General features: G+C 44.9%; 1 protein-coding gene across 1 annotated transcript in view; it reads right to left on the bottom strand.

Moving 5' to 3' along the window:
* Positions 1–26,932, bottom strand: part of CWF19L2 (CWF19 like cell cycle control factor 2) — a 173,413-nt gene that overhangs the window by 126,064 nt on the left and 20,417 nt on the right. Inside the window, exons 2-6 of the mRNA XM_014600714.3 lie at positions 21,132–21,242; positions 15,200–15,319; positions 13,566–13,676; positions 9,383–9,502; positions 1,659–1,752 (exon numbers count right to left, since the gene is read on the bottom strand). Of these exons, the coding sequence (XP_014456200.1) occupies positions 1,659–1,752; positions 9,383–9,502; positions 13,566–13,676; positions 15,200–15,319; positions 21,132–21,242 (556 nt within the window). The remainder of the gene's footprint in view (positions 1–1,658; positions 1,753–9,382; positions 9,503–13,565; positions 13,677–15,199; positions 15,320–21,131; positions 21,243–26,932) is intronic.

Below are 26,932 nucleotides of genomic sequence, written 5' to 3'. Positions count from 1 at the left end.
CTTATACACAAGACAAACTCCCTTTTCTGCAAAAACAAAATCAGTTACTAATAGTTTTTGGCTGGGGACATTAGCAGATCTCCCAAAATTCTGCAGGCACGTACCCTGCTGCTCTTCACCTCCCAGGGATAATATATCCCAGGGCAATCCTGTCCATATAACTGCTTACATAAGGGCTCTCCTACTCCTCCATGCCTACAGAATTCAAGGGGCCACTTTGCATATTTATAAATGGTGCGTGACATTGTGACTGCATTTTCTATCTTCACTTCATGGAAACAAGAAAGGATAACCCTAGGGTAAGGACTGAAGTGAAAAGGTTATAGAAATAATATTTTTTTCACAAAATGCATCCGTAATGTACTTCATTTAAATGTGACTCACAAAATTCTGTAGCTGAATATTTTAAAACTGTAATTTGTGTAATGGAATGAAAGGAACCAAATGAGATGTCAACAATTTATCATGTCCTAGGAGAATCATGCTTTCCTTTAATTAGTTCAAAATGGTGAATTTCTGTTTAGATACTAAAGGTCAAACCACTCAAGATCATAAACCAGTCAAGAAATATTCTGCAAAACAACTTTACTATGATTTTAACCCATTATTTGTCATCAAATCCATATCCATTTTTTTTTTTTTTTACTTACACATCTTTATTGTACGTTATTGAGTATTCTCTTATCCTGACCTTGTAACAACCACAAAAAAAAATATCACTAGTAGGGGTGAACCAATAAAGATTTTTTGGGTCGATACCAATCACCGATTACTGAGCAGCCATATCAGCCAATACCAATCTGATTGCCAATATGCAGCCTGGCAGCTTGGAAAGCAGTGTCCGGCTGGTAAGTCTGTTGTGGGGAAGTAGCATGGGTGTCGGGAGGGGAAGGGTACAGAGGCCACCACGATGAGGGCAGGAGTGGGGCCGGGGCTGGGGCGTGTGCTGCCCAGGCAGGGCAGGGCAGGGCACAGGACAGAGCCACAGGCAACTTGTCCAGGAAGCACAGGGGCCCAGGTGGAGCAGTTCCCGCCACTGCGCGCACCCTGGGGGGAGGTATGGGAGGCATGTGCTCCCCCCCCACCAGGAAGAGGCCGGCGCAGCCCTGGCCATAAGCCCGCAGTGGACAGCCTGCCTTCACACCGCGCACAAATCTGGGGGCCACAAGCTCCTCCCCCACCCCACCCCCGTCTCCCCCAGAGGTGCATGCAGCAGCAGGAGCTCACCCCCCACCCCCACCTCTTGGACAAGCCACCTGCGGGTCTGTCCCACACCTGCCCTGGCTGGGCAGCACCTACCCCTGCCCCAGCCCCACATCCTCCCGCACTGTGGGGGCCTCAATCTGCCCCTCCCCATTCCCCTTCCTTCTCTTACACACTTTCCTCCCCCACAGACTTAACTGCTGGATGCGGCTCTCCAAAATGCTAGGCTGCATTCCTGACAGTGCGCTTGCTGCAGCTCTGCGCATGCATGCAGCATTTATCAGTGACATTATCAGCTACATCAGCCAAAAAAAAGCCTATTACCAATAATGTCAATTTTCCTTTTATCAGTGTTGATATGATATGGACCAATGTATTGGTGCACCTCTAATCACTAGGGTTTGGATAAAGATAAGATATACAGATCAACTTTTATTATTAAAGTTCGCGTTTACCTTTTCTTACTGAAGCTGCTTCTCCCTCTTCTGGTGGCAAGCCTGTACCACCATCTTTCCAGTAGGGGTTCAGCTCTCTTTCAGAAAGTTGGGACTGTAACAGAAACAAATTTTGTCTGCATAATATTTTTTGTACAAAGACTTCACTCTACCAGTTGTTAATATGTTGTTAGTTATTCTGTGAGACCTGCCTATGAACATATGAATTTACCCAAGTGACACTCTAATAGACATGACACTGTAATTTTAAGTAAGTTTGGCAGGACACTGCAGATTACAATTTTTAAAAAAATATCTAGATTCCTTAAAGAGTGTCTGGTAAAGAAACAGCTAAAATTATTCACAAAAAGTAAATATATGGTATCTTGATGAAGTATTGATCGTTTTGATACTCAATAGCACTGTACATCAATTGCTACACTATTCTCCTCCAAGAATATCTCTCCAAGACTGCTTAACTGCAAAAGAGCATACTTTCAAAATGACATAATATTAAATAAGAATTGTACAGATTTCCCTCGATTTATGTGGTAGATGCGTTTCCGGAAAACTGTGCATAAGCTAAATTTGCATAAAGGGAACCCAGTTTATAATGTAACAAATAGGGATATGTTCCCACGGTGGGGAGGGAGGGAGTGAGGCTGGGGCTATGGAAGGGGTGCGGAGAGGGGCATGGCATAGTCCAGTGGCTGCAAGCAGGTGGCATCAGCCATTCCCAGGGCTCCAGCAGGGACTGGGGACAGCAGTGGCACCAATCTCTTTCCAGTGCTCAGGGCTGGCGGCAGCCTGCTCTCATCCTGCAAGAGCAGGCTGAGGCTGGCTGCAGCACCAGGCTCTTTCCAGCACTCGGGGGGAGGGGGGGGCAGCAGCCTGCAGCAGGGTAAGAGCAGGCTGGGGCCAGTGGCCGCTGCAGGCTGGAGCCAGTGGCAGCACTGGGCTCTTCCTGGTGCTCAGGGTGGGCCGCAGCAATGGGAGGGGGTCTGCTGCCACCCCAAAATTCACTGTAATCCCCCCCCCCCCAACCTGCCCTCCCAGTGCCACCACCAAGTGCTAGGAAGATCCCGGTACCGCCAATGGCCCCAGACTGCAGCAGCCACTGGCCCCAACCTGCAGCAGGATGAGAGCAGGCTGCCGCCAGCCCTGAACACCAGGAAGAACCCAGTGCCATTGCCGGCCCCCGTCTACAGCAGCAACCTGCTCTTGTCCTGCATGCAGAGCTCGACACAGTCCCCCCCAGCCTGCAGCCCTCCTGGGGTGCGCGTAGCAGCAAGAGCCGCACTTCCCCCCCATCCCATGCCCTGCACCCACTCACAGGTTCCTCTGCTTTGCTCCCTGCTGCAGCCCCGGGAGCAGCCAATAGGCTGTGCCACACACCTCCCCCCGCCCCTTCCCCTACAGACTTATCTCGCCACGATCCAGGCCTCTGCTCCTCCCCACTCACCCCAGCCCCTGCTGCAGCAGCTCCAGGAGCAGCTGACACCACCTGCCTGCACCATGGCACAGCGCAACCCAGTGGGGTGAGCAGGGACAAGCGGAGTCCCAGAGCCGATTACATAAGAGTGAATTTGCCTCATATATAAATAATCTGGGGTATAAAAAGGGTCATTGCATAAGAACGAATTTGTATATATAAAACCCACATAAATCAAGCGAAACCTATAATATTCCACTGCATTGCTTTCGCACAGAACTAAAGAATCTGAAAAGAGGTAAATGACGATCTCAATTCTTTGGGTTGCTTCCACTTACCTATCTTTAAATAAGTGATGTAAAAATCCATCAGTACATGCGTCAGTCTAAAAATTACAGGGATATAGCAAGAGAGATAATATAAAATGTCTCTCTATTTCTAACCAAAAGCAGAAGGGGTCAGATTTTCATGATTAAACCTCCAGGAACCAACAGAATTTTTGTCAATTTATTTAAAGTTAAAATAATTAATAGTAAAAAGGGCAGCTCTGGAAGAAGGGTTTAAGGATGCTAACATTCAACTCACAAATTAAGAGTAAGAAAAAGAGGCAACAGAAGTAACCAGAAGCACTTGGATGGCAGCCATTATAATTATATTTGCAAAAGTTTGCTTCTGAAACTGTTTTTCAAAAGTTTGGGAGGGCAGGGTAGGGCTCTTTTTAAAGGGAAAGAAGTTTTCACAAGGTAAATTCTCTGGAGATTGTGAGCAGAAACTCCAGCTATTTTCTGTTTTATACAGTCAATTTAATCCAATCTTCTTTCCAAATCACAAGGTGTGTAAGGCACAAGTCAGCCATCAACCAAGCCAACCCTGACCCTGCAAGGTTGATGCCATCCCACTGGGTTTAATAACCCTTCCCTTTGCTTTGGGGATGTCAAAAGGGTGGCTTGTTTGCAAAGCCTGTTATTCAACACTCTCAGAGCAGGGCCAAAACATGTCCTTATTCCCACCAACACTATTTTTGGCTACTGGTGAACCTGCCTGCTTAAGATGTTTAACATTTGTTATTGTATCAGACCATATACTCTGAATATCTGATACAGGAAATGACTCCAAAAGCTATTAACTTCCTTTGGATAGACTTGTTGCTGTTCCACAGCTCTGATCTATATGGGAGAATGCTTAATCCATTGCTATTAAGAATTCACTACATAGAGCGGATGATACTAGATTTCCATTTTGGAGTGAGCTTTTGAAAAAAAAGTGCCTGCCTTATTCACTCAAGTTATTATAACAAAAACTTAGTTGCCAGATATGGGAGGTGGTGCCTTGATATGCAAATTCATTAACAGTATTCAACTCCATCTACAAACAATGGAATCATCTGAGGTCATACAGACTTTCAAAACCTTCAACTTCCTTATTACAGACCTTGTTATTTAGCAAGCCTACTGAATTTTTTTTCCTTACATTCCGTTAATCAGGAGGCAGGTATCACCGCCACACACCAACTTTACAAACACCATTCATTCACGGAATATTGATTTTCATGCCAGAGGTCTGCTGAATAGCAAAAATCAATGACAACAAAGAAGAGGCTACACCCTTGTCCAACCCTCATAACAGCACCAAAATTGTCAATTATTCCAGGTTGAAAATTGCAGCATATCAGAGAATGGCAATTGTGGCTTCTTGATAAACGTTTCAGAAAACATGGATAATATTACAAGGGAATCCATGTATTTCCAGTGCTTGCCACAGGGACCCTCAATCTACATGGTAAAAACCAACAAAATGTGAATGAAACTTAAGATTAATAGCTAGTATTCGCTGCTTTGTTTAACAGTACTGAAGACTTGCTGTTGCTTCTTGGCACTGTGGACACTGTTCAATGGTCCAAAAGAGAGAGTTCCTAGGACAGGTATCATTATGAGCCCTCAACAATTGTTAGTCACTTAAAACTGTTAGGCAATTTTATGGCTATTCTTTTCTTCCATACTTTCAGAGATGGATTCTGTAGTCCGTGCTTAGCAGAAAAATCACAGCAGCATTTTCATGTTCTCTTTTCTGCTTACTTTGCGTAGATCTGCAGTTATTTTACCTGGGTCCACTGACTTGTAGGTTTAGATGATGGGATCAAGGGCATGCTTTGCTAATTTGTGAATGACACCAAGTTGGGTGGAGTTGAGGGTACTACAGAGTGTAGGGCTAGGATATAGAATGATCTGGATAGACTACGAAAATGGTCCACAATCAACCAGGTGAGATTCAACAAGTTTGTTTCTTTTTGTTTGTTAATTTCCTCTTTCCCAATCAAAAATGTTGAGGAGATGTCAATGGGACCTGGTGGTAGTAGTCATATTTTATTTACTGCTTTTAACAAAAGAATACAACAAAATGAACAATAAAGTTTATATTATATATATGCTTTCAGCAACATTTGAGATTGTACATTCTACCACTTTAACAAAATAAAACAGAACATTTTATATAAAGAACAGATAAAATATGCACATAATTGTTTGACTACAACCTCAGTAGTAAAATTAATGCTTCATTAAGAATTTTACCCTAAACTACCACCATGTAATTTAACAGTCTGTTTTCAAAATCTGGTCTTTAATTTGGTAAATTGCCAAATAAAGATCAGGGATCATAGCATAAGCTGTTCTTAGCATGATTACTGTATTTACTCAAATCTAAGATGAAATTCCCTCTCCCCCACCCTGCACAACATAGAGGGAGGGGGAAGCCTCATCTTGGATTCAAATACTTGCTGGCTGGTAGCTGCTGTTGCCCCGTCCCTGGCCCCAGCACCATGCAACCACCTACACCAGGCCAGTCTGGCTCATGTTGTGGGGGAGGGGGTACATGACAGGGGGAGCACAATGGAAGCATAGTGTGGCTCATGTTGTAGGAGTGGGGGGAGGGCACCTAAGGGAACACCAGATGGGAGGGAAGACATGTGGGGAGCACACTGTGGGGAGCATGGGAGAAGAGACACAGAGAAGATCACATGGTGGGGGGCAAGGGAGTTGTGCAGGGGAAATCACATAGCCTGTCCCCTTCCCATTTGGCTCTGGCTCCAGCCCAACCTAGCCCAGAGCTGCCATTGCTGCTTCTGCATGGCTGGGGCAGTTCAGGGATGCCATCAACTGCCCTGGAGATAGAGCCACTACAGAAGGTAACTGGAGGTGGGGCAAGGGGCCAGGGGGCCAGGGGCAGAGGGGAAAGGGTCTAGCTATCTGCCAGCCTACTGCTGCTTTCCCTTCTGCAGCAGTGGACAAGGGAAATTTAAAATAACCTCCCAATAATTATAATTAATATAACTATAAAAAGTATAAGATGTGTATTACTTTCCATAGAATTTAGTTATTGCAGGGTCATCTTAAATGCAAAGTCATCTTGGAATCAGGTAAATATAGTACGTCGCTTAGGGTCAACTGCATGATGCGGCAACCAGACTGAGTAATTTTACAGGTTAACTAAAACTAATTAAGCAACTGAGTAAATCTGGCTTGTGCATGCCTCATTCTGCACAGCTTCAGCATCATGGGTTTGTACTTGTATAACTATCATGAATGGTGCGTGCCCCCGGCAGCTGGGGGGGCATGGCTGCACTGGCAGCCGCAGGAGCACAGTGGCGGTAAGCTGGGAGCTCCCACAGATGCCACCGGCACTATCAGCAGCAGGAGTGGGGTGTGGGGGGGAGGGGTTGGCGACCAACCACAGGTACTGCTGGCAGCAGCGGCAGCAGCCAGTGGCGATTGTGGACCACCCACAGACACACCTTTTTTTAGGGGGTGCACTGTCACACTCAGGGGGTGCACATGCACCTGCATGCATCCCCTACGCGTCACCCCTGATAAATACTTTGGTAGAAATTTCCCTTAGATAGTAAAATTATTTTTAAAAAACCCTACAAATAGAAATGCTTAATAGTAATGGTCAGTATACAACAATTTAAGATCTAATCTACCCGCAGATTAAGATCACATTTCCTATGTACAAGACTAGTATTAAAATACATATTTGCAGAGACTTGATAGAAACAATTCAAAGAACATGAACACCCTAAGGAAGAAATTTAAAATGTTACTGTACTATATATGCTATTTGCTTGTGGCATGCTCTATTACAGGGGTTGTCAGCCGGGAGTGCGCATATCCCTGGGGGTACCTGGGAAGGCCTCAGGGGGTATGCGGCAGTACTTCGGAAGTGGCAGCAAAGGGGGTGGGGCTGCTGCTGTGTGCCACTTCCCCGTGCCCAGATAATTCCACTTTTCCGCACCGCTTATAAGCAGTGGAAGTGGGGGGATAACGGAGCTTACCCCCCGCAAAAGCAAGGCAGTGGTAGGGTTGCAAGGCAGCCCAGCCACGAGTTTCCAACAGCTGCAGCAGAGGTGGGGAGGGGCGCATGCACAGCGGTGACAGATGAAGTGGGTCAAGGGGGCTGGAGCTAAGGCAGGCACTCGGGGCAGAGCACGAGACTGAGCCGCAAGTGACTTGTCCAGGGGGCATGGCTCCTGCTGCTACATGTACGCCAGGAGGCATGAGGGTGGGGGGGGGAGAGAGTGCTCCCAGAAGTGCGCAGGGCAGGCTGGGGCCAGGGCTGTACTGGGCTCTTCCCGGGAGGGAGGACACTGCTGAGAGGGGAGCAGCAGAGCTGGGAGAGGGCTGCAGCCACCCCAAGATTCACCATAGCCCACCTGACCCCCCACCCAGAGTGCAGCACACCTGAACCACCACCCTCGCTGGAAGAGCCTGGAGCTGCCCCAGCCACAGCCTGCAGCGGCAGCCCATCCTGCCCCATGCAGATCTGGGGACAAACACCCCCCCCGTATCTCCCGGGACACGTGCAGCAACGGGAGCCACAACCCCTCCCTGCACCCCTGGATTTGTTGGTGGGGGGAGGGGGGCCAGCACTGGGCAATGACCCCAGGTGCGGGGGAAGGGATGGGCACAGCATGCCCCAACCCTGGCTCAACTCAACTCCCTGCCTACCCCTGCCAGGTCCTAGCTCAGCCTCTCCCCCACCCCCTCGGAGGCCCTTCCCCACCCCACAGACCTTCCTGCAGTCTGCCATAAGCACCCCCCCTGCCGATGCCCTGTCAGAAGGGGGTACACCCCTTAAAAAAGGCGCAGAGGAGAGCCACACACATGATCAGAGGTCAAGAAAACAGACCTTATGAAAAGAGGCTGAGAGCCATGGGACTCTTCAGCCTGGAAAACTGCAGGCTCAGGGGTGATCTGGTGGCCACCTATAAGTTTATAAGGGGCGCTCATCAGGATCTGGGAGAACATCTGTTCACCAGAGCACCCCAAGGGATGACAAGGTCAAACGGTCACAAACTCTTCCATGACCGTTTCAGGCTGGACACGAAGAACTTCTTTACTGTCTGAGCCCCCAAGGTTTGGAATAGACTGCTGCCAGAGGTGGTTCAAGCAATGCCTTCAAGAGACATTTGGATGTTTATCTTGCTGGGATCCTATGATCCCTGCTGACTTCCTGCCCCTGGGGAGGGAGCTGGACTCGATGATCTTCCGAGGTCTCTTCCAGCCCTAATGTCTATGAAATCTATGAAATCTAAGGTTGAAAACCCCTGCTCTATTAATATATGCCTATGCTTTGAGTTAGCTCACAGCTTGTCTTTAAAGGAGAAAATCCACTTATTTCCACAACAAAGAGAAAACCTGGATCCCTGTGTATAACCAATAGTCACCAATATAAAATGACCATCATGAGTACACTATTTTAAGAACCCAATGGGCATCTATACATGTGCTCCGGGGTGAGGATAGGGGAGGCCTTTAATTACAGCAGCTCTGAGAGTTGCTTTAATTGAAGTGCTTCAAAATTGCAGCAGGGACACTTTAACAAAAGTTCGTTGAACGAGCTTTAAAGTGCCCCCACCACTATTTTGAAACAGGGATGCTGAATACACGTGACATGGAAGCTGCTGGAGCGCGCTAATTAGTACATTCCAGCAGACTTACAGTATACTCAATCAATCGAGTCTGCTCTGACACGTGCCAATTAGCACACATCAGAGCAGAGATCATCACGTGTATAGGTGTTCATCCTTCTTTGTCATGTCCCCGTGACAAAGTATTTAGCAGAATTTGCAAAGTCACTGACAGGGCCATGCCATGAGCGCATCTGCTATAACACTGAAGTTCCAACCTCTAAGCTGTCAACCATGCGCTTTAACACCCATAGCACCCCAGCCCCCAATACAATGTGAGAAATATATCAGAAAAAACAAGACGTGCCCAACTAATCTATATACTATATTAGTAAAATTTCCTCGTACCTGTTCAATTTCCCGAGCTTTCTCTTGCTCCAGTATTTTTTCTTTCTGTTTTTCAGCTTTGAGTGCTGCTACAGATGTGGTTTTCATAGCCATAAAATCAAAGGTCATCCATTCATCTCTCTGTTTCATGCAAAACAAAATAAAACCCATGCTCCATTACATTTAATAGATATATATGGGTTAACTATTAAACTAAGAATTAAAAATATATATTTGCAATATACAATAGAGATTTCACACTTCTAGGTCTTAAAAATAAGTTGTATATAAAACACTATTGATTGTAACATCTTTAATCATTGCTGGGTTTTTGGTTGTAGCCGCGTTGGTCTAAGGACATAGGCAGGCAAGAAGAGAAAAGAAAGAGGAAGGGCGGGTGGGGGGGGGAAGGGTATGTCACGGGATGGGGTCCCCAGGGATGGCCATGACGCCCCTAGGGCTCCATGACCGTCCCAATCTTGCTCAACGGGCACCCTTTTCCTCGCCTGCCATGTCTTGTTGGTAATTATAATAAAAAGGAAGGCTGCCCTTGAGTTTGTCTTTGGACTCGATCCTGATGGACCCCAATGAACCCTGTGCGTTCTTGGACCCCTTTTCGGTCCTGCTCAAAATGGTTGCCTCACGGGACACCCTAAGCCTTATGGGCTAGATGAGTGGCTCCAAAACCACCCCTTTACCAAGCCCCAAGCCTCACAGATGGTATTTAAACTTTACCTCTCTGGTGCCTTGCTATAGCTCGGCCTCCTGTCATCACCAGGCTCTCCGCAGCCCTGTCTCTGCACCCAGACTGGCGCTGGGCTCTGCTCACCCCTTTTGTCACTGTGCTCCCCTGGTGCTGGGGTCTGCTCACCCCCTTTGTCACTGCACTCCCCTGGCGCTAGGGTCCCCACACTGTAGTGGGCCCCCAATGAGGCCTCCTCCTCCCCCAATAGCCTTATCCCGGTCCACCAGTTTATTAACAGCAACGAAAATATGAGCCCCTGGGCTATAACATAACACCAGCAAGTCAGGGTGCGCTCTGTCCCTTTTAAAGAATCAAACTTCCCCCCAGCACCAAGTGCCTAGTAAGCCAGGGTACCTGGTGAGCTCCTGGAGCCCCGTTAGGCCTATATGCAGCATATCAGGCAGCCACCAGCATCCCTGGGCAATTCTTCCCAGGAGGCTCCCTCCCCTGGCTGCGGCCAAAAAACTAACTCCTGCTGGTCTCAGCGCTGGGGTGTGCACGCGCCCAGGGCCCTGCCTTCTTCCAGTCAGCTGACCAGGTATAGGTGCAGGTTAATTCCTTTGTTAGCCTGCTGCCACAGTAATCTGCACCTGTGCGGTTTCTGTCTGGCTCTTAGGGCCCTCTCCCTAGGCAGCTTCTGCTCTTAAAGGAGCAGGCACCTTAGTGCCCTGTGACAGGGTACAATATCAGATCTGGCACGTACCTGGTGAATCAGATGTCAGGCAGGTTGTAATGTGTCATAAATCCAATGTCTATATTGACTCCATGAATTTTTGTATCCAGTAGATTTATGAATCCCACCCTCCTTTTCTACCCCTTGTTTTCCTAATTTGCATCTATTTGCTTTTTCACAGACAGGTTATTTTCTACCTTGGAAAAGTACTACTGTAGAGTCTCCCTTACTTACTTTGGCTTTTTCCCCCCTTGCTTTCCCCACTCTACCTATAGTTTCCTAATTTCCATCTATTTACATTCTCACTGACATCCTGCCACACTTTTAGCTTCTTTCATTCCTTGGAGTCTCAGAACTGCAGAGGCTTCCTATGCCTCAAGAAGGGTGCTTGTGCCTGAAAGCTTGCATAGAACTTTTTTCTAACTACTCAACTGGTCTAATAAAAGATATCACATCTACCCAAAGAACCTCACCATCTTTAATCATTAAAATTCATTGCATATTCAGACTTACAAACTTTTTTGACCATTTCAAATGTATATTCTTGGTTCTATATATGAACTAGCAAATGTGTGGATGCATGCAAATTTAGAGTTAATACTGGATTACAGATTTCTTTCATCACTGAACTTTGTTCAAGGTGTACATTTGAGCTGAGAGAATGATGTACATGTCATCTTTTTCTAAAACTATCTAACAATTAATGATTTCTACTACATTTGGCTTTATGATCCCTTGAGTCTTTTAGCAAGCACAAAATCTGCAATTAGTCATAGGGTACAGTCTTAGAAACCTAAGTAACTCAAATGTGTTCACAAATTAAGAAGATAGATCTGCATGTTCTGTGAACTGTATCCACACCTGCAGGGATAAAACTGCTTTTACAAAAGCAAGGGCCATATGAAAGCCGTCTTAAAAATCAGAAGTACCATCTCAAGAAAAAAAAAGTAGCGTAAATAACTTGAAACAGTCAAATTGAAAAACAAGTGGAAAAAGGTAACTCCTAACAGGTAGTCCTATTCCCCCCTGTACTACCACATGCAGAGAACACACAACAGTACAAAGAATGCAAATGCATTTGGAATCATCAAAAGAAAGCAATACGATGCATGATATATGAGACTAATCCATCAAAACAAAAATTTGTAATGCCTCTGTGTATATTCTAGCAACAAAGGGAAGAATATTCTGTTCTTGAAAGCATGAACAAGCATTGTAGAACAAAGACGAAACGGTATTCATTTCTGATCATTGGTGTTTCAAGCCTCAAACCATAATCTGAACATGCCACACTATCTTTCAGTTATTTAAAACCAAACCTGCTAGATGACAACTGGGACAAATCCACACACCTAAAGCAGAAAATACTCTACTTAAAGGAAATTTGGGATAAAGAGAAGAAACAGAAAGGGGAGCTGTTTACAAGGACCCTACCAGTTCGCAACAGTCTAAGTAAGCCTCTGTGAAATAAATGCTATACAAAAATCAATGTTCTTATGGAGCACAAATGCCCATTACCAACAAAAGGTCTTTGCGTTAGGATTGCAAAATTCTGCTGTTCCAAAAAAAATTGTAAAGAACATATGTGATTCAGAGGCCTTCATGAAATCAACTCCCTCAAAAAAAAAAAAAAAACATGTATAAAGCCCCCTAAAACATATTATCATCTTTAAGTCATTAGAATGTGTCATGGAAAAAGTTATTTGATAATTTTACTAATCCTTAGGGAGCCCAGGAATTGGAAAAACCCTCAAAATATCACCTGAACTCCCAATTTGACAATGAACTAGTATATTAATTCAGAGACCACCTAGAATTTTGGCAAGGAAGCAAATGACCTTGGCTTAAGTAGAAATCTAAAAAATATGTCTTACAATTTGTAAGTAAAGAATAGACCTGCCCAATGTAGAATCTATTCAGTCACCTCTATGCAGACAGTCAGATGTAGGGGTAAGCACCACACTCAGGTAAGGTCCTGTAAATTGTCAAGTATTGTCTATTGAGCAGCCAGAAGAAAGAAGAAACGTAAATGTAGAAATGCTAAAGGAGACTAGGGAGGTATGGGGTGTGCAGGGGACACAAGAGAGAGGGAAGGGTAGAAAATGGTGCTAGTAGCTAGGGGTGGAGCTCATGATATACCATAGCAGCACAAAATATAAGATTTTTTAACAGCATAAATCTGATTATTACCTAGAACAGCACTGGGTGATGAGAGCTATAGCATTAAGAAGCCTATACTTGGAGGAATGCATTTAAGACATGGAAAATCAGACCCTGGCCTCACCCTCCCTGCCTGCCCAGCCCGGACTCCTTTCCCCCCTGGCCCCCTGCCATGCTCCCTGTGTTCCCTGCCCCCATGTCCCTTCTCCCTGTCCTACCTCTGGTGCCTGCTCCCTTGCCCCCTTGTGCCTGTGTCAGGCACAGGGGAGCAAGGGAGCAGGCACCAGAGGTAGGACAGGCAGCAAGAGTCAAGCATAGGCACGGGGTAAAAAAGGACAAGGGGCATGAGGGCAAAGAGCATAGGGCACATGGAGAACAGGGGAACAAGGGGTAGGGGGGCAGGCACAGAGGGCAAGGCCAAGGGTCTGTCCCCTCTGCCTCCACTGCTTTCTCCGCCACAGCACTCAGGGGACAGAGTTCAGATGATCTTCCACTAATTCGATTCTATACATGGAAAAATATAACAATTATTTAATTTATCTCGTATATAATTTAATGTTTGAGGGTGGTTGTCTTAAATTCAAAAGCATCTTGGATTCAGGTATGTATGGTACAGGGCTGCTTACCCGTAAGGCAGGATTTTCTGAAGTATCCAACTGCTCTGTACTGATTTTCCAGGTCTTTTCTGTACTGGATGACTGTGATGCATTCGACTCAACCCAATCAAATGTAGAACCCTAAGAATAATAGTGTAGTTAGTTGAGGAAAAATAAAGTGTTATCAGCGAATGAAAAACAGATCTTATGAAGTCATTATAAATTGATCAAAAACACACTATTGCCAAGAAAAATTTACCAAAGTGAATTAGTTGATGTAACCATATCAAATAACAAGTAAGTTTCTCTCTACAACATTAGAGAAGTTGAAAAATATTATGCTTTAATACAAAGAAATATAAGGCAGTTCACTAAAGCATCAAAACTGCTCTAGCTATGCTTAGAAACAAACAAGAAACACCTGCTTCTGGTTTTATGGAACTACAGTAGAAATAAATTTAATTTTGAAATCAGTGAACAAAACATTTCTGCATTATTTTTCAAGACTTGCAGGTACTTAAGTAGATAGTTTACATCCTACATCTACAATGTACATTTTAATAGTCTCATTACCACATTTGTATCACCCTTGTCACACTGAAAGGGTAAATGTGTCTGAGAGGCAAAGAGTTTTCTAGAGTGCAGAGATTTTGCTCTTGTACCAACTGCCTCTGCTGATAACTTTCTCTGCTATTTATAGGAACCTGCCATGGGAACAGGAGACTTTGGATCAAAGGTATTAGTCAGGAGTGTGATGCATCTTGGGACTTAGTGATGCAATCTGTGGCTTTTGATGCTTCCCACAGGAAACGTGGGACCAATTTGTGGTTGCAGTTATTACCCATAGGTCAAGAGAAAAAAAGAAGAAAAACCACATGGCTCAACTTCAGATATTTGCTCCTGCAAAAAGAGTTTCATTCTACTGAACACTCACTCATTTCAAGAACAGAAATCTTGTAAAACTATTAGTTTCTTAGGCCCCGATACACATTACACTGGAAATGTGATTAACTAGTGAATCACATCTTAAGTTGTTACCCAGCCACACATTAATACAATTAGGAACTCTGGATCAGCTGGGGACAACCAAATGCAGAAGCACATAGTGCATTCCCATGGCTGGGAGTCCGGATCAGCTGATGGGGTTCCCAGCCATAGGAGTGCATGTTGCATAGCTGTAGCTGAAAGCCCCATCAGCTAACAGGCCCCCACCCACGGGAGCTTGCTACTTGCCAACGTAGACAGAACCTGGAATCACAATCCTGGGCTGCCCCTATACCAGCAAAAAAATGTAATGGGATCTGATGCTGGATCCCATAATCATGCCTCTTGCCATGCATGTGCAGCATGGCAGGAAGCATGATTGAGGGGATCCCACAACAGATCCCACCATGCCTTCACTGCATGTCTGCCAGGGGCCTTACAGTTACAGGTAGCATTATACAATGAGAAGGAGAAATTCAAATGATGACACCTTTTAAATTAATGAAATTTTATAGCAGCAGAACTATTACTGTTAACATGTAATGCCACTCTTCAGCAAAAATAAATAGCAAGCCTCAATGTTAGTGATAACGTCTTTCCATGCATGCTAGTCACAAAAGCTTTTTCTTCCTTTTTTTGAAATAAGCCTCTCAAGCTAGTAGCTTAAGTTTATTACTTACTGAAGAGCTATCAGATGACTCATCTTTTTTTTCAATTTTTTGCTTTTTGCTTTTCTTCTTATCTTTTTTAGGTTTTCTTGAATGTTTATCCTTTTTTTTCTTTTTCTTCACAGAATGTTCCTGCATAAATCAAGCATTTATGAGATAAACCAAACTAAAAAGTGTAAGAAAGACCAATGTCTACCTATCAAATCACATTACAAAAATCAAATGTGCACATAACTGGCCAATGCTGCATACTTTTATTTCTTTTATCATGTTACTTCTCACATTCCTTCTAACTGACTCTCACTAACATAGAGAATGTTTTTCAGAACATATTCCTCAACATTGGAAACTTTTTTCTGAACATATACTCAAAGCAGAATAATTATAACTAAAGACACACTAAGTTTATTCTAACAAGCTATATTTCCTTTGTGAATCACTGCATCTGCACAGCTCTTTGCTTTTTGTGGCAGAGGGTATGGGTGGGTGGGGGACTCTAGGTGTGTGTGTGTGGGTAGGTGGATGTGTGTATATGGGGTGTAGGGGAGTGTGGGGGGGGTGTGGATGTGGGTGGGTATGGGCGGTTTGTGGGAGGCTGTGGGATGTGTGGAGGGGGAGGGGTATATGTGGTTGGTGTGTGCACCTAGCAGTGAGCAGGGCCCCCCCAGTGGCACAGAAGGGTTTGTGGGGGGGTGCGTGTGGGGAGGGGTGTGAGGTTTGTGGAGGGTGTGGGTGGGTGCAGTGTTTGTGGGGTGTGTAATTGTGTGTGGTTGTGTGGGCAAGCGTTTCTTGGTATGGTACAGTGTGTATGGGAGCCCCGCTAAGCCAGTCAGACCCCGCCCTGCAACAGCCCAGAGCCCGAATACCCTGTGGCGGATCCCCACCACTGCCAACAGCACACAGCCCCAGTGTACCCCGCACCTGTTCCGGACTCATTCCTACCAGCGCGGATCAGTCAGAATGAGCAGATCAGCCAGAACCTGGGCACAGCCCCGACCCAGGCTACCCCGCACCTGGTCGGCACCACCAAGACGTGGCACATCCTGACACCCCGGGCACAAAGCGGGGCTGGGGCGGCTCTGCAGCTGAACTGCCTTTTTGGGCAGCAGCAGCTCCTTCCGGCTACTGCCACCACTCGCCCCATCCCCACAGTACCAGCAGGGACCCATACTGCACGGCCCTGACCCTGTGCACCCCACACTCGTCCACCCAGGCTCAGCAGCAGCAGCGCAGAACAAAACCTGTTATTCAATGCAGGGGGAAAGCAACCCCTTACCCCTCCGGCTACCAGTGGTTCCTGCTGCGGCCTCCTAGAGCCTGCGCCATGCAGGGATGCTCTGCGTCTGCTCTGCACTGCCATCGCTGGGCAACCCATAGACAGCGGTGACGGTGACAGAGATGCAGCCCAGTCTGGTGTGGTGTGGGCTCTGGGTGTCTGCAACCTGAATGACCAGCAGTAAGAGGGGAAGGGGCTGCTTTTCTCCTGCACTGAGCAAACTTTTGTCCCACGCCGCCACTGCTGAGCCTGGGCAGGCAAGCGCACAGCAGGTGTGGACCACACAGGATCAGGGCTGTTCAACACGGGTCCCCACCAGTACCACAGGGCTGGGCCAGCAGCAGCAGCAGCAACTGGATGGAGGTACAACTGCCTGAGGTGCCTAGAAAGGCAGTCTAACTGTGGAGCAGCCTCAGCCCCACTGCGTGCAGGATGCAGCATGGCTGGATGGTGCCTGGGCCAGGTGGGACCGAGGGATCTGCCACAGGCCAGATCCGGCCTATGGACCTATTTTGCCCACCTCTGGGCTAGACTGTTCTCAGTGGTGGCAGATGACAGAACAAGGAGCAATGGTCTCAAGTTGCAGAATGGAAGTTTAGGTTACATATTAACTCTTCCACTAGGAAAATAGTAAAGCACTGGAACAGGTTACCCAGAGACGTGGTGGAATCTCTGTCCTTTGAGGTTTTTAAGATCCAGCTAAACAAAGCCTTATAGATTCATAGATGTTAGGATCGGAAGGGACCTCAATAGATCATCGAGTCCAACCCCCTGCATAAGCAGGAAAGAGTGCTGGGTCTAGATGACCCCAGCTAGATACTCATCTAACCTCCTCTTGAAGACCCCCAGGGTAGGGGAGAGCACCACCTCCCTTGGGAGCCCGTTCCAGACCTTGGCCACTCTAACTGTGAAGACGTTCTTCCTAATGTCCAATCTAAATCTGCTCTCTGCTAGCTTGTGGCCATTATTTCTTGTAACCCCCGGGGGCGCCTTGGTGAATAAATACTCACCAATTCCCTTCTGTGCCCCCATGATGAACTTATAGGCAGCCACAAGTTCGCCTCTCAACCTTCTCTTGCGGAGGCTGAAGAGGTCCAGTTTCTCTAGTCTCTCCTCGTAGGGCTTGGTCTGTAGGCCCTTAACCATTACTAGTGGCCCTTCTCTGGACCCTCTCCAGGTTATCCGCATTCTTCTTGAAGTGTGGTGCCCAGAATTGCACGCAGTACTCCAACTGCGGTCTGACCAGCGCCCGATAGAGGGGAAGTATCACCTCCTTGGACCTATTCGTCATGCATCTGCTGATGCAAGATAAAGTGCCATTGGCTTTTTTGATGGCTTCATCACACTGCCGACTCATGTTCATCTTGGAGTCCACTAGGACTCCAAGATCCCTTTCCACTTCCGTGCCACCCAGCAGGTCATTTCCTAGGCTGTAGGTATGCTGGACATTTTTCTTCCCTAGGTGCAGCACTTTGCATTTCTCCTTGTTGAACTGCATTCTGTTGTTTTCTGCCCACTTGTCTAACCTGTCCAGATCTGCTTGCAGCTGTTCCCTGCCCTCCGGCATGTCCACTTCTCCCCATAGCTTTGTGTCATCTGCAAACTTGGACAGAGTACATTTCACTCCCTCGTCCAAGTCACTGATGAAGACATTAAAGAGTATCGGTCCAAGGACCGAACCCTGCGGGACCCCACTGCCCACACCCTTCCAGGTCGAGACCGACCCATCCACCACGACTCTCTGGGTGCGACCCTCCAGCCAATTCGCCACCCCCTGGACTGTGTAGTCATCCAAGTCACAGCCTCTTAACTTGTTCACCAGTATGGGGTGGGATACCGTATCGAAGGCCTTCCTGAAGTCTAACTATACGACATCCACCCCTCCTCCTGTGTCCAGGTGTTTCGTAACCTGGTCATAAAAAGAAACTAGATTGGTCAGGCACGATCTGCCTGCCACGAACCCGTGCTGGTTTCCCCTCAGCATAATTTGTCCTGCCGGGCTCTCACAAATGTGAGCCTTGATAAGTTTTTCAAAGACTTTGCCAAGGATGGAGGTGAGACTGACTGGCCTATAGTTGCCCGGGTCCTCCTTCCTCCCCTTCTTGAAAATGGGGACCACATTGGCCCTTTTCCAGTCCTCCGGGACTTAGCCCGTGCGCCACGAGCTTTCAAATATTCCCGCCAGTGGCTCTGCAATGACGTCGGCCAGTGCCTTCAGCACCCTCAGATGGAGCTCATCCGGGCCTGCCGACTTAAACGCATCCAGTTCTTCCAAATGACTCTGCACCATCTCAGGGTCTACGCGTGGAAGTCTGGCGCCTTGCTGCTGCCTCTCTACAACCCCAGTGAGAGACTTGTCATGCCCCTCGCTTAGGAACACTGAGGCAAAGAACTCACTGAGGAGTTCAGCCTTGTCCCCTCTGTCAATCACCAATTGATTCTGGCCATTTAGCAGGGGTCCTATTCCTCCCTGGGTCTTCCTTTTACTCCCTATATATCTAAAAAACAGTTTCTTGTTGTCTTTTACTTGGGATGCCATCCTCAGCTCCATGGTAGCTTTGGCCCATCTAACTGCCTCCCTACAAGCACGAGCAGAGGAGGTATATTCATCTTTGGTGATCTCTCACTGTTTCCACTTTTTATGTGCTCCCCTTTTGGCCTTTAGGCTGCCCTGGATTTCTGTGGTCAGCCAGGGAAGCCTCCTGGCCCCTTTCCCTCTTTTGCCTTGCTCGGGGATCACCCTTGGCTGGGGTGATCTAGACGACAGTCCTGCTTTGAGCAGGGGGTTGGACTAGATGACCTCCAGAGGTCCCTTCCAACCCTCATTTTCTATGATTCCTGCTACATTGTGCAAAGCCTCCTAGAAATTCTGAGATTTGGGGTCAAGCTAGTCAACTTTGAGGATTTTTATTCTGGCTTCCCATATTTACTCGATGTTTTTAAACCAGCAACATTTTCAAATTACTATCAGGAAGCATGAAGAGAATACTGCTAAGTGCCACAATCATTAATATATATAGACTATTCCAGAAGTATTGATGGCAGGAAAAAGAAGAGCAATGCTATGGCAGCAGAACTTCAGGAATGACAAAAGGCCACTTGCCTGGAAACCAAGATGTAAGTTTTCCTGAACAACTAGATAACAGAAAGGAGTTCTTATTAACTGTATGTAAATAGCTGCAGGATAATGATGCAGCATATATTTAGGAGAATGAAAGACAGGTGCAGGCTCCTTGTGAGCCATGTCTACCTCACTATGTAGTAAGTGTTTGCCATGTTTTGCACGACATCTGCAAGAGCAGAGAGAATTTTTTTTCCCCAAGGCTGAGGCAGGACCACAGATTCCCTGATGTTCAAACAGCCAAGAAAAGTACTTCCCACTTGGTCAGAAAAACCCAGGGTCAAGGTGCACAGTCCTCCTGCTCTGAAGCCAGAGACAGCAGATGGAGAATTTATATTTTGTAACCAAGAGAACATTTGTGTAGACATCTGAATGGGAACTGATGTTTAGGGGGAGCGGTAGATGTCCCTCAAATTTCATAGCCAGGTTTTTCCATAATAAAAATCACCATCAAGTCAAAGTAGAAATATAAACTAAAGCCCAGACAGGACATGCCTAAAGTGCCACACGTGTCTGTTCTGGCTGGTCTCAAAAATTGATTGGGGATGGGGGTCAGTCTTGAAGCTGGTGTGCCAAGGGAAGGGTCTTACTTTTGGAGGACTGAAAGTGACCTCTGCGCACCCCCACCCCATTACCGTGTGTTTTCTTCAGGGCTCAGGACACAAAGTGATTTGCAAGGGGAGGGGAGCTGGTCATAAATACAGGCCCAGGGTGTCTCCAGCATAACTATCTGATTCTTTGTTGTTTTCAGCAGCCTTTCCTGCACATTTTTTCCTGCATCCAGCCGTTCCCCTTCTACATTTAGATGGTCCCTGGACAGCTTCTCGCTATAGTGAAAGAAACCTTCTGCCGAGGTACATTTACAAGTCAACAAATATTTCCTTACCCATCCTCTTTTGCTTCACTCAAAGTTTGCAGATCTTCAGCAGCTGATAAAATTTACGTCCACAAAGATCAAGATGCTTTAAGTGTTACAGAAACAGAGAGACAGCACAAGTACTTATGGTCTCAATACTTGTCTCTATGCCAGCAACAGTAAAAATACTGCTTTTCTCCATTTTGAAATACCATTACCATCTGGCACTTCCCAGTCTAGGGCATACTTGGAGAGATGATACATTCCATCTTACTTCCCTTCCTATAGGAGGTTTCTGGTGGGCCAAGACTATGCCAGGAAGGAATAACAGGGACTGTAAAGTGGCTGTGTACTTCTGCTGGCTGCAGGATAGTCAGGCTCTAGTTGGTGGCTTTGAAAATTAGAAATGTATCTTCGCTGTTGCATATCTTACTGAATACTACAAAAAACATACGTCTCAGCCACTATTTTTATATGGGAGAAATTAAAAGTCAAACTGAGCTAAAGAAATGCTTATCTGGCCCAATACTCCATATTATATTTCTGTTTAGATTTTTCCAATGTTAGTTCTGAGGCACAGAATCTTCAGAGATTCCTTTCTAAAATCACTTTCAAAGGCTCCAAATTTTTTGGTTTACCTGGCAATAATGGAAAACTAACAGGCAAATTCAATCATTTACTTCTCCATCACCTTTTCCAGTTCCTCCACCCGTTTATTCACGTCGTCCAGCATCCATGTGTCCTCGCCACGCAGTCGCTTGAGTTCTTTGCATCTCTCTTCTTTCTCGTAATCCGCTTTGGCCTAAACAGAATTTGGGGTCAAGAAAAGGTGGAAATTAAGATGAATAACAGATTGTCACCATAACATACCTTAAATATCCCAAACCAAAAACAAAGCACCATATACGTTGAAGCCGGGTAGAATGCCATATTCTCATATTATGCTATATTGCTGCAGCAGCATTTCTACAAAGTTGCTTTACTGCTAAGAAAAATAGAGCTTTTCAAAGACAAGATGTAGCATAAATCTGAACGTATCTGATGACTTAAGCCTTATCCTGTATGTCACCCCATTTCACCTTTTCATTATGAGTATTATCCAGAACAAACTTCAGAGGGAAACCTTTTAGGAGTCAAAACTTTAGTATTTAAACCTATTTTGCAAGAATTAGACCAAAAAGCGAAAGACTAATTTGATCTCCAGGTCTCCCCAAATTTCATCCCTCACCTTTGTTTTTCCTTTTTTTTATCAAAAGATAATTTCTTCAGAAACCAATAAAATATACAGTAGTGTAATCAACACAGAGGCCCAAGATAAGTCAAGAGATCACATGACCAACTCAAAGTCCCCCCCCATTTTGCTTCAAGCTATTAACCTAAATCAGATATTAATTCTCCATAAAGAACCACGAGTTGAAATAGTCACTCTGATAATTACAAAAATAATTATGCTGCCTTCCATGGGCCAGTTTCTGTTTCTGACATAATCCAAAACGAAATGCAGCATTACCAACTTGAATTATTTTAGACATAGGTTGACAACCTTTTCAGGCTGAAGATTAGATTGACCCGATCTGATGGAAGGACAAGGAACTTCTAGGATGCCTCAAGTACAAAAAGAAAGCAGACGGGCAATAGAAAAATGGCCAGGTCACCAAGGAAATATACCAGGAAATAGCAAGAGCCTGCAGGGACAAACATCAGCAAGGCATTAGCTGCACTTGACATGGGAGGTTAGAGACAACAAGAAGAGATTGTATAAGTTTGCTGAAACACTATTCAACAGATACTTTGCCTCAGTCTTCACAAACAAATTACTAAATGTACTCAACTCCAAGTTAAGGCCCATCCATCCATACCCCATCCCAATCAGCACTGGGGGGAAAAAAACCTTGTCTTGGATTCAATTACTGGCCCAGGAAAAGCAGTGGCTCAGCTTTGGCTTTGGGCCCAGCTCTGGCTTTGGGGGGCAGGTTGCAGGTGGGGCAAGGGAGTGGGGGGTACATGGCAGGAAGGCAGCCAAGCCAGGTGTGGGGGTGGAAATGAATTGAAGACTAACTTCCTCTAAGTAGATTCTATACATGGACATTTATAACACATTAATAACTTTCCATTAATAGAATCTAATTATTCAGGGGGTCATCTTAAATTTGAAGTCATCCTGAACTCAAATAAATATGGTAAGCTATAACCAGATAGCCAACAAAGAATATATGCATAAGGAAGGGGACAAATTGAGGGATGAGGCAACTGAAGAGACAGTCAGAGCTTTTGATGGGTCTGAATTAATTCAAATCAGCAGGGCCTAAGGAACTTCATACCAGGGTCCTGAAGCAACTGGCACAGGTGATGTCAGAGACTTTGGCAATGATCTTCATGAAGTCATGGGAGATGGGCAAGGCACCATGGAAAAGGACTGGAAAAAGGCCAATGTAGTGCCGCTCTTTAAAAAAGGCAAAAAGGAGGACATAGGAAACTACAGACCAACTACCCTCACCTCAATACCCAGAAAGCTACTGGAGCATACCCTAAGGAAGTCCATTTGCAAGAATCTGGAGGAAGGCTTATCACCAGGGAACCTGGTTTTCTCTGATTTAAAAAAATCCCCAACTTTTAGTTAAAAAGTAACCCCAAATCCACATTTTTCCATGATTAAAATGAAACACCACTATAACAAAAAGGCAGAAATTAACTTCAGTGACAGTGACCATGAAATAATAGAGTTCAAGATCCTAAGGAGAGGAAGGAAGGAAAGCAGCAAAATAAAGACACTAGACTTCAGAAGAACTGACTTCAACAAACTGAACTTGTGGTCAGGATACCTATGGTAAGCAAGTCTGTGGGGAAATGGAGTCCAGGAGAGCTGGCTGTACTTTAAGGAGGCCCTTTTAAGGGTGCAGAAATAAGTTACCCTGATGAGACAGAAGAATGTGAAATGCAAAAGAAGGCCAGCCTGGCTAGCCAGCAATCTCTTCAATGAGTCTAAACTAAAAAAACTACAAAAAGTGGAAATGTAATAATAGTACTATGAAAGAGTTCAGCATATTGCATGGGCATGCTAGGAAGATGAAGGCAAGTTTTGAGATTCAGCTGGCAATGGACATAATAGCCAATAAAAATAAATTCTCCAAGTATGGCAAAAGTAAAAGGAAGACCAAAGAAGCCACAGGTCCCTTATGGAATGAAAGTGGCAATCTGGCTACGGATGATGCAGAGAAGGCTGAACGTCTTTTTTACTTCAGTCTTTACAAGTAAGGACAGCTACCAGATGACGAATGTAGCTAGAAGCAAAGATAGGGAAGGAGACAAACAGGCCAGAATAGGAGAAGAACAGAATAGGGACTACTCAGAGAAGCTAGCTATTTTACGTTGACAGGGCCAGATAGGATGCACCGTAGAGTACTGAAAGATTCAGCTGAAGTACATTTCAGAGCCACTGGCTATCCTTTTTGAGAATTCATGGAGTTTGGGTGAAGTCCCAGATAACAGGAAAATGGCAAATTATAGTGCTCATCTTGAAGAAAGGGAAAAAGGAGGATCCACAGAATTACTGACCAGTCAACCTGACCTCAATATCTGGAAAGATCCCTCAAGAAATCTATTGTGAAGCACCTAGAGAAGAACAAGGTGACCAGGAACAGCCAGCATGGATTCACCAAGGGCAAGTCATGTTTGACCAACTGGATTTCCTTCTACAATAAGGAGACAGACTCTACGGATGGGCAGAAAGCAGTAGATGCGATATACTTTGTCTTTAGCAGAGTTTTTTGACACTGTATCCCATAACATTCTCATTTACAAGCTAAGGAAATACAGGCTGGACAAAAGTACTGTAAGGGGGATATATAACTAGTTGAACCAATAGTCTTTGATGACTCAATGTATAATTGGTGTCAAATGGAGTCCCTCAATCCACTGTTGTTCAACACCTTCATTATTGACTTGGATGATGACACTGAGTGCACGTGTAGCAAATTTGTGGATACCACAATGTTGGGTAAAGTTGAAGACACTCTGGATGGCAGGGCTAGCATCCAGAATGACCTGGACAGACTGGAAAAACAGTTCACAATCATTAGATAAGATTCAACAATGACAAATACGAAGTCCTGCACTTGGGCCGCATGCACAAATACAGACTGGGGAACAACTGGCTAGGTTTCAATACCGCACAGGAGGACTTGGGGTTACAAAAAACCATAAGTTAATATGAGCCAACAGTGCACTCTTGTTGCAAAAAGAGCAAACAGCATGCTGGGGTGTATTAACAGAAGTGTCACTTGCAAATCAAGGGAAATTATTCTTCCGCTCTGTTCACCACTGATGATAACACATCCTGAAGTACTATGTCCACCAGGTTTGAGTCCCACACTTCAAGAAGCATGTGGACAGACTAGAAAGACTCCAGCACAGAATGAAAAAAAATACTTAAGGGTCTGAGAAGCAAGATTTATGAGGAAAGGTTGGAAGGACTAGGATTATTTAGTCTGCAGAAGAGAAGACTGAGGAAATGGGGATTTGAGAAGTCTTCAAATACCTGAAGGACAATTACAAAGCGGATAGCGGTGGCCTTTTCTCTTTGACCATGAAGGACAGGACTAGGAGCAATGCCCTCAAGCTGCAGAAGAGGAAATTTTGTTTGGAGCTTAGGAAGGATCTGAAGGTGATCAAGCACTGGAAGAGGCTACCAACAAAAACTGTTGGATCTCCAGGCCTGTTCCCCATCTTCTGAACCTCACATATGGAATGCTGGCCACTATGCTTTCAAGTAAGGGTGACTTGTGAAGCCCTTCCCCCACAATAGATCTTTCCTCAACCACACAAATCAATACAGGAAGATGCAAACTTGTCTCCCTTTCAACTCAAGGGGCTGAGCATTTTTTTAAAAATCACAGAGATGGACAACATAAGTCAAGTTCCTTGGACTCTGTATTTATTTCACACTTCTAAATGTCTGGTTAGTTGGGTAATGATCCATTAACAAAAGTTCAATGGTACAGTGGACATTAGTTTAGATTTTTAAAATGAGCATTGTAAAATACTTTCTTTTTTTAATAAAATAGCAGTTTTACGTGTTTTTACAGAGGAAATCAACCTTCTCATCTCGCCTTTTATCAGCTATTTAAATAACACCATAGATATGACATAAAACTTAATACTTAACAACTATTTATTCTCCCCCTGGTCTGAACTTAATAAAACTTAAAATGGCCAAAAGCTGCAAAACAAAAAAAGTTTTCAACTGCTTCTGTACAGCTCCAATGAGGTGTTGAAATAGTTTATGACCCATTTTCATCACTGGAGCAAAGTAAGAGCAACATACACCTGAATCTGTTCCTTTGAAACACTTGAAAATTGAATTTTAGGTAAACCAGTTCAGAAAACATGTTTGTCTAATTTCTTGAACTGTGTGTACTCACCAGATTATACCACAAAGGAAATTACACTATTTTAATTTTACTTACAGGAGTAAAATGTATGTAAAGTGTACGATATTATTCTTCAGTCTATTTCCCATGATCTGACATTTTCACCAGCTGCATTTATGAGCTGTAAACAACTACTTTTAAATGTTGGTACGTTTTATAATAGCATCCATTTATCAATTAAGTTTCAGGGCCAAGAGGGTCAGCAGAAGTGGCACATTCATAATCAAAACACATTTATGTTGTATAAATGAGAAGACTTTCATCACTTAAAAAGATAAAAATAAATCAAAAACTGATTTTTTAATCCAGGGTTTTTCCCCAAAAACATATTTTAATTTGAAGGTGAAATATTAATTCTATAGAATGAGCAGGATTAATTCTGTATGCTTATGGCAATCTCTAAAGATTTTTAAATACAAGTGATCAGATAAGATACTAGGAAATGTCCATGTATGGCACAACACCTGAAAGTGAATGTATTCAGACTCGTTAAAAAAATAAAATAAAAGGATATTGAGAAATCACCAATTTCAAACAATTTTCTTTGCAAGACACCTGACATTTCAGCAGAGGTATGCCTAGCCCTGGAGGCCAAAGCCCTGAGGTGAGTGGGGAAATGGGTGACTTGGAACAACAGGGAAGGCCGTATCATCCTTCCTGAGAAGTAGACAATCACCTACTTATCACATGTGTCTGTACACTAATGCACAGAGCCTAGGAAACAAGCAGGAAGAACTGGAAATCCTCACACAGTCATGGAAATATGATGTGATTGGAATAACAGAGACTTGGTGGGATAGTTTGCATGACTGAAGTGCTGTCATGGATGGGTATAAACAGTTCAGAAAGGACAGGAAGGGGAAAAGAGGAGGAGGAGCTGCACTTTATGTAAAAGAGCCATATGATTGCTCAGAGCTCCAGTATGAAGCTAGAGATAGGCCTCTTGAAAGTCTCTGGGTTAAGGTTAGAGGGAACAGCAACAAGGGTGATGTCCTGGTGGGTATCTCCTATAGACCACCAGACCAGAAGGATGCGGCTTTCTTCAAACATCTAGCAGAAGTTT

The sequence above is a fragment of the Alligator mississippiensis genome, chromosome 1, assembly GCF_030867095.1.
Source record: "Alligator mississippiensis isolate rAllMis1 chromosome 1, rAllMis1, whole genome shotgun sequence".
In the NCBI taxonomy this organism is placed as follows: domain Eukaryota; kingdom Metazoa; phylum Chordata; order Crocodylia; family Alligatoridae; genus Alligator; species Alligator mississippiensis.
This window is presented reverse-complemented; position numbering and strand designations above follow the sequence as displayed.